Raw genomic sequence first — 8,270 nt, 5'->3', positions numbered from 1 at the left:
CTCCTCACGAACTGATTTAAAAAAAAAAGAAGCTTTTTTTGTTTGAAATCAAAACTTTGTGGTTTTATTATTATTACTTTATTATTATTATTATTATTATTATTATTATTATTATTATTATTTTAAAAGTTCGTTTCGCTCGCCAGTCGCATATAGTTAAATGTTTTTTTTTTTTCATTTGTACGTAACAAAGGCCAGATTTTGACCGAGGTATGTAAACCTCTAAGATTTTTTGTATGTTGTTCTGTCAATCTCGCGTTGTCCTCCACTCTTACCACACCGTGACACTACAGCTTCTACCCATGTTCTAAATAAACATATTTTCACTCTTTCTAACCTATGGCGCATGGGAAAATTTTTACCCCTATTAAAATCTGACAGGTAGCGCTTGTCGAAATATTGCCATTAACCAAGCAGTATAAGGAGGTTTAACTAACTATATATGTAATATAAATAACACAAGACACCTATGCTCGTGGGTATTACGGCAAATGTCTGATTTTTCGGGAACAATTTACTCTTTGCCTTCAGGCCGTACTCCGGGAAAAACTTCCTTTAAATCTATTTCCGGAAAATCATTATAGCCTTCCTACAAGAAAGAAAATGGAATCCTGAGCTCGTACTCTACTAAACCAGTCTTTTTTCTCAGTCTATTCTTTAAATAGGAATCTTGTCGTCCATCTGTATTGATCACAACATCACTAACAAGGTAGAGTGACATTAATTTGTTACTAAAGCAACGCCTTCCGCCTGGTTAACTTGGTTCTTTCGTACTTAGCATTTTTTTAGCTTGTTTGCTTGATGTATGAACGTCACTGGTTGACGTCGTTTGCTAAGTTAGCTCGTGTTGATGCTACAACGGGCTTAATATATTTTTAATGACAACATAAGGAGTCTCCAGCAAAAGGAAATAGAAATTATACATGTAAATATTCTTACGTCTTATATAATATAACTATTAATAAATAAGTTGTCAAAATGGAAAAGTTAACTACCGTTAACTGTGCCGTTTGTAGCGTCCGTAGTTAGCCACTTGGCTACCCCGAGCGCTAACCAGCTTAAATGCTATATAACCGGGTCGTTTGATCGTTTTATTGCCATATTTTAAACCGATATTACTGATAGTATCTGGTTCAGACTTTGAATATTTTATTATTTGGGCAACTTTGAAAACCGTTGTCTCTGCATTTCGTTACGAAAGTACAGCATTAGCTATCTTACACAAAGCTAATCGGTAGCTAGGAAACGCAAGTCATAAGATGCCATTTTGTTTTTATCTCGACTTTGACCAACATACTGGATGTCGTCTTTGACTTTAAGAGGCATAGTCTAAAGATGATTTAATGTATTTGTAAATACTAAGTAGATTTAAGTTGCCGTGATTTCTAGATTAAAGAGTACATTGTTTGTGATTAAAAACCAAAAGGCTTCTTAGCCTTGTGGCTGGTCTGTTGTTAGGGTGGCTTGCCAGTATGCTTTGTGAACTACGCTAACACAAGTTACAACTACGTATTCAGAAGAGATGTTTTGTTATTTCACAATTTGAGTTTTGCAGAGCTTTGTCCGTTCTCTTGTGAGACTGAATGTATAAAATAAGGTGTTTTCGTTTAAGTCTGGTTTATATTGGTAAAATCTACAGAAGCCTTTTATGTCAAAACCATTTTTTAAAAGAGTATCAAAAGACTTTTCAAATACAAACTGTCCTGAAAGCCATTTTGTAAGGCTTTCAGGACAGTGAACAGATTTTTTAAATCCATATCTTAGTGCTAATTTCTGTCCCTCAATTTATAGCATAAATGAAATATTGTAAATTTTAACTGTCATCACAAAATTAACTTTGTTTCTTGTGGACCTGTACAAAATATTGAATTGCAATTAACACAAATTCAATATGTGAAGTACTGCAATCTCAAGGAAGTGGCTAGTCATGATATTTAGTTCACAAATAATATATTTGGCTAGTTAGATAAACTCTTAAGTTCCCTTGACAGCTGACAGATTTTTCTGGCCAAGCTGCTTAAGGTCATGGAAAATTTTAGGACAGTCGTAATGATGGAAACCAAATTGAGGCGGCAGAAAAGTCATACCTTCTTTCGTCATTGTTATATTAAATAACAAGATTTCACTTGTATATTTTCCTACTTTAACGTAGACCAAATTTTTAAAGCAAAAACCTCAAGACATTGTTAAAAAATATTCCTAAATTATTAGTTCAATAAATATCAATCACAAAGTTTAGTTCTAACAGGTATTTTAATAATCAGAAATGTCATGTCTATTACAACTAATTACTTACTATTACCAATAGAAGTACTAGAAGTATTTCTTTGCATAAAGTAAAACACATTCTTTTTCAAGGCGTACCATGTAGTTAGATTCGGGCATCCCAAGTGTGTCATTTTGTTAAACTGAATCTTTTGTTTTGAGAACAACTCGACTCACACTACCATTCATAGCTGTTTCGAAATAGACGCTGTTCATATTTTCTTTATTTGTTTTTGTATAGAAAAGCATGTGTTTGTGTATTAAATCAGTTCCTTTAATTATCCTTTGCTGATTTGGATTTTAACTAATCTTATAATTTCACTAGCATGTTTCTTCTGAATAGAAATAATATTGATATGTTGGAAATGCTGAACCAGAGTACTGACTTGAATCTGTGTAGGGAGCTAAAGATTAGGGTTATGGCAAGGATATGTTCCAACCTTAAACACCTGAAGCTCATTACAAATGATGAATCATTGAAAATGCTGCTGTAGACACGCCAAAAGCTCGTCAGCAATTATTAGGAAGGGTTTGGTTGCAATTCTGTTAATAAGTAATGCTAATAAAAATATTTTTTGTAAATGACTGAGCAGTATGTAAATCATTTTCAACATGTAGCTTTTATTCAAGCCTAAACAAAACATGTTTTGTTTTGTTTTTGTTCAACCCGTCTGATGCATTGCCTTAACTTTTGAGAGATGCCTGTGTAGTTACTAACCGGTAATAAAGTTTGTGGTTGAATAAAAATCTCAAATCTGCCGAGGGTATGATTAGTTTTGGCCTTCATTGCAGCTACTCAGAAACATTAACGAATCTTTTTCTCTTTCTTTTTATTCCGGTCATCTTTATCATAGTTTTGTTATACTAAAAGTTGGACATGATGTCCAGGCTATTTTATTTATAAAGGTAAATAATTGAGATTGCAAATCAAATTCTAGGTTTGTTTACTTTGCTACGGTTACCTAAACACTTTATCATAAAATAATAACTTTTTGAGGAGACAAGACGGTCAATTCTTTGAATGGAATACAAATGACTGCTTCATACTCACTGACATTAATTACCTCAAATTTCTAAGAATGTAATGTTCTCATTTCTTGCAGTTACTGGATCTTGCTCAAAGTTGCAGAGTATCCCGTTCATTTTTCTGCCCTTCAGAGTCAATGGAAGGGTCTGACAGCGTAGAGCAAGGTGGCGGTGACCAGCCAGAGTCGCAGCGCCGAAGGCAGTTGGATCGTCTAGACCGGGAAGAGGCCTTTTATCAATTTGTCAACAATCTCAGTGATGAGGACTATCGTCTTATGCGAGACAACAACCTCTTGGGCAATCCAGGTGATGAAATATAAATTAGAATTATTTTCTCCTGCATAAGGATGGTAAAAGAAATTTCGGCTGGATACAACTAATTCAAAAAAGGCTGTTTCGCCCAGGATTATGTTTTTGCCTCTGAGTCAGCTCAAGTCAGAACTTTAAACTAAGCTTGTGGTTATCAAACTACCTAAGATTACATTTTCTTAACACAATCAAAACAGTGACACTCTAATCTTTGTGATTTTTACAAAACTTTAGAATGAAGACCACAGAATTCAAACTGTATTAAAAAAAAACAAAAAAACAAAACACACACTTACTACATGAAAATCCAGTCCAGAAGCCAAAAAAAACGATGAGTATAATAATAATGAGCACAATGCTGAAGTTGGATTCTTATTCAGCATTGTGCTTATTTATGATTTGTTGACATAAAGATGGTAAAATGACTATCTGTATTCAAAAATGCAGAATGTTATAAAAACAGCTAAAAAACAAAGTGATTTCTAGAAAAGTTTGAAATTAGAAACACTTGTAGGATTCCTTTTGATGTCATGTGTCTGTCTCCAATTTTATATGTAGATGTGGAAGTATTTAGAAGAGATATCTATCCATGTTGACAATTTAGACATAAGGGATCTGTTTGTATATTCAGGATCTTTTGCAATGATATTAACATAAATCACTGTTTATTTAGGATATCAGCAAATAGTAGGATCAGTAATTGCCTGCAAACCGCTAGCCTGGTTTAAGTATAGTTATATTGGGCCTTTTTTTCTTTTCTTTTTTACTTAACTGTAATGCATACTGTAAAAAGCTGGCGTTCAGTTTGAACTTGCCATACCAACTGTGTTCCTGTGGATTGTTGTCACATCAACATCTTTAAGCAAACTTTGATGTCTGGAACTCGAGCATCACCTAATCCTAAACATCATGAAGACACAGTTTACAAAACCAAAGTATTATTATTGAGACATTCTAAAGGACAAATAGTGGACAATGTAGTATCACGTTGATATATATATTTTTAGTATAGTTAGTTTGTCAACCTGTTTTTCATATCATGTATTAAATTTTTTCCAACTTTGGCTAGTTTCCGCTTTTTTCACTATACTTGTGTTTGCTCAAAATGCAACCGCCTGTGGACAGTCGAGGATGTGCAGTCCATTTCTGTCCCTGGACAGTGGGTGGGGAAATATAAGTTTGCAGCGTCCTTTAGTGGAGGACCAAGGAGGGGGAATTAAATGGACAGTGGCATACCTGGTAAGTCTGGAGGTTTTGTAGTATTGTCCTGTTGCTGCGTCCGACCAAATTGCATTCAACTTGAGTTCAAAGTAACAGGTTTTTAAGTTGTTTATGCTTTGACTTACTAAGAAGATTTTCTCTATGTAGCTGTATTTTAGCATATCTCAGTCTTAGTCTTTCTTTGCTGCAATTCCACATTTTGTTTTTATTATAAGAACTTTTTTCCCCAGCAATTTGTTGAGAAGAGAAAGTGGATAATGCCTTGAAAGTAGTACTTAATAAACTATTTGCTGATATCTTTTCCAGGGGAGGTAACTGAGGATGAGCTGTTCAATAGACTTCAGCAAATCAAAGATGGTCCAGAGCAGCCGCAGAATAACAACCCAAGCACAGAAAATACCGAGGATCCCGTCGGTATGTTTACAGGATCTTTCAGATTTTGAATGCATGATGTGCATCTGAATTTAGATGTAATTTGCCTTTGGCTTTTGTCCCCAAATAGAAACTCCAGAGAGCTCTGAGGATTCCCAAGGTGGGGATAGCTTGCTTGACTGGCTCAACACAGTGAGACGAACCGGCAACACAACTAGAACTGGACACCGCGGAAACCAGTCGTGGCGAGCTGTGAGCCAGACCAACCCAAACAGTGGTGACTTTCGCTTTAGCTTGGAGATCAGTGTGAACCGCAACCTGGCCGAACAGCAGGCCGCTGCTGAAGGAGAACAGGGGCCTTCAGAGCAGCCCCCAACGGGCCAAGAGGAAGAAGAGGTTGCAGATCCTGAACCACAGGTTCCTATGGAAACGGAGGTTGTGGAAGAACCAGTTGTTGAAGAGTTAGCTGTCATTGTTGAGCCAGAACCTGAAGAAACACCTGAAGAAGAGGTTGCCTCACAAGAAGCTGTCGAGGAACCTCCCAGTCCGCCCCCAGCTCCACCTCCAGCTCCAGTCGTAGAAGAAGCTTCACCGGAGCAACCCCCACCTTGTTCTTCTCCAAGAAGGGGACAAAGGAGACCCCGCAGCCGTAGCCCAGAACCACGTAGGACCAGAGCCCGCCTAGCCAGAAGCCGCTCACCTCTCCGTTTGGATCAGCTAGATGACCTACCCGGTCCACGACACACCTATGGCTCTCAGAGCCCCAGTTCTTCCACTGACACACCTCCAGTGCCTCAAGTGGAGGGCAGTTCTCGGACTCGACAACATATTCTCTCCAGGCAAAGCCCAGCAGACGACAATGTTCAGCCACCCAGTGTTGAAGCAGAATCAGTCCCGGAGGCCCAGAATGTCAGACCTCAGGAAGGAGAACCCAACGGGAATGAAGGAGGTTCGGCGGAGCGCCGTCCCCCAACTATAATGCTCGACCTTCAGGTGCGTCGTGTGCGTCCAGGCGAATATCGGCAAAGAGACAGCATCGCCAGCCGTACCCGGTCACGCTCGCAGAACTCCAACAACACTTTTCTCTATGAGAGTGAGCGAGGGGGTTTTCGCAGGACCTTCTCGCGCTCCGAGCGTGCCGGAGTGAGGACCTACGTCAGCACCATTCGAATCCCCATTCGCAGGATCTCCGACGCAGGGTTAGGAGAGGCGACGTCGATGGCTCTCCAGTCTATGATAAGGCAGATCATGACGGGCTTCGGCGAGCTAGGCTACCTCATGGACTCCGACTCAGATTCTTCAGATTCAAACCGCGGTACCGGGACACCCGCCGATACGGAGTCCCTTAATAATCCAGATGCTAGTAACGCTGACGCGTCTGCTGCTGATGAGCAACCATCGGTTGCTGCTGCTGCTGCTGGAGTTAGAGAGAGGACAGTTGAGACAGATGCAGATGAGGGTCTTACTACTGGCCCACAGGCTTCTGGTGGAAGGGCTCGACCTAGACCCCCCATCAGCCTAGAGGAGCCCAGTTCACTGCCCTTTCTACGACTTGCTCATTTCTTCCTCCTGAATGACGACGACGATGACCAGCCTCAGGGGCTGACCAAAGAACAGATTGATAACCTCTCCATGCGCAACTTTGGTGAGAGCGACGCCTTGAAAACCTGTAGCGTCTGTATAACAGAGTACGCTGAGGGGAACAAGTTACGCAAGCTTCCCTGCTCTCATGAGTACCATGTGCACTGCATAGACCGCTGGCTCTCTGAGAACTCCACCTGCCCCATCTGTCGCAGGGCTGTCCTGGTATCAGCCAACCGAGAGAGCGTGATCTAACTCTTAACAGACTCCAACCTTTTCAATATTTCAAACTAATTACACATCCAAGTCATGTAAGATGCTTTGAAGAAATGTCTCCACTATTGAAAATTATTTTTTTTCTCATAATTTGTGAGTTTGATCATTATGTTACAGGTTTCATTTGAGGTGCTCAGTCTCTTGACATGCATTCAGACTCCAAGTTGACATTTGCTATTGTTCAGAGCTGAGCAGAAGCAGTGCATGCTGTTGATCAACCTGTTGTGTCCATGCAGTGATGCACCAAGTTATGTACACAAGCAGACCTATAATCTTATATTAAACCCTTTGATTATAAATGCTGCTGCACACCTGCCGGTAGTTCAAGCACTTCAGACATCTTCTTTTGGTATGAATCTTAATTAGCACCTCAAGCACAATTCTTAGTTGCAGCAGTTTGAAAGTATTAGCTGTAAATAGGCTTGTAAAAATAATTTTGACTCTTTGTATCAGTGAATTGGTTTAGGACTGTAAATTAGAGGATCGGAGTCATTTCGGTTACACTTAAAGTAGTTTCAGGATGGGGAGAGAATGAGCTTGCATAGCAGACATATGTTCACTTGAGTTGGTCTGCAGGTAATGGTGAAACTTGTGCTCCTTTTTGATCACATGGCCAAATCAAGACCCTCCTTTGGAGTTCCATTTGCCAATACTCTGCTAGGCTAGGTTGTTTAAAACAAAAATTAAAAAAAAAATGTTGGTCTAGCATAGAGGAAAATATTTGGCATCCTGCAGTGTTTTTTTTTAAACAGAAGAAATATCAGAAATGGGGTTCTGCCTGCATTGGCTTCAGGTAAATTTGGCCCCTTTTGACAATTTGTACCCACATTTTCCACCTACATGTTGCCATTTTGTCCTTTACCATTTACATTTCATACCTGTAAACAATTCATTTCTCACACTTGTTCTTAACATTGCATATCATTTCTTTGGTAGATCAAATAAATTATGCAAATTATGGAAATTTCATATTTTTCCATATTTTATGAAAACTTTATTATACCCAGTTTACAATGGTATAGGTTATCAGCCCAGTTTTAGCCAGTTAAACCTCATGAAATATGATGAATTATAAAACTTGATCAGAGTAAAGCAACTCTTAAGCAACAATCTGCTGGTAAATATCAATTATTGGAGTCATAAAACTACATTTCCTTCCAACAGAGGAAGTAGATTATGAAAAATTACTTTTAATTGGAAGTTGGGGACAGAATTTCTAA

At 38.9% G+C, this 8,270-nt stretch overlaps 1 protein-coding gene across 3 annotated transcripts; it reads left to right on the top strand.

Annotated features, from left to right (window-relative positions):
• Positions 1–548: 548 nt before the first annotated feature.
• Positions 549–7,379, top strand: rlim (ring finger protein, LIM domain interacting). 3 transcript variants are annotated; one of them, XM_015040652.1, is made up of 4 exons: positions 549–709; positions 3,369–3,597; positions 5,128–5,235; positions 5,324–7,379. In XM_015040652.1, exons 2-4 carry the CDS (start codon positions 3,429–3,431, stop codon positions 7,027–7,029), a joined length of 1,983 nt encoding a protein of 660 aa, XP_014896138.1. In that variant the 5' UTR covers positions 549–709; positions 3,369–3,428; the 3' UTR covers positions 7,030–7,379. The 3 variants fall into 3 exon arrangements, with proteins under 3 accessions (XP_014896138.1, XP_014896139.1, XP_014896140.1); XM_015040653.1 differs by lacking the exon at positions 549–709 and adding an exon at positions 818–925; XM_015040654.1 differs by lacking the exons at positions 549–709; positions 3,369–3,597 and adding an exon at positions 3,604–4,839.
• The last annotated feature ends 891 nt before the right edge of the window (positions 7,380–8,270 follow it).

This window comes from Poecilia latipinna, unplaced genomic scaffold, assembly GCF_001443285.1.
Source record: "Poecilia latipinna isolate Pla-1442-1.1 unplaced genomic scaffold, P_latipinna-1.0 Scaffold521, whole genome shotgun sequence".
NCBI classification, from domain to species: domain Eukaryota; kingdom Metazoa; phylum Chordata; class Actinopteri; order Cyprinodontiformes; family Poeciliidae; genus Poecilia; species Poecilia latipinna.
The sequence above is the reverse complement of the archived record's forward strand: the minus strand, read 5'-3'. Positions and strand labels throughout refer to the sequence as shown.

What these genes read in the sequence shown, in the direction of transcription:
- rlim (XM_015040652.1), top strand. Translation starts at nt 3,429, where the DNA reads ATGGAAGGGTCTGACAGCGTAGAGCAAGGTGGCGGTGACCAGCCAGAG. An exon ending in CAACCTCTTGGGCAATCCAG is followed by an intron (nt 3,598 to 5,127) that starts GTGATGAAATAT and finishes TATCTTTTCCAG; the next exon opens with GGGAGGTAACTGAGGATGAG. An exon ending in AAATACCGAGGATCCCGTCG is followed by an intron (nt 5,236 to 5,323) that starts GTATGTTTACAG and finishes GTCCCCAAATAG; the next exon opens with AAACTCCAGAGAGCTCTGAG.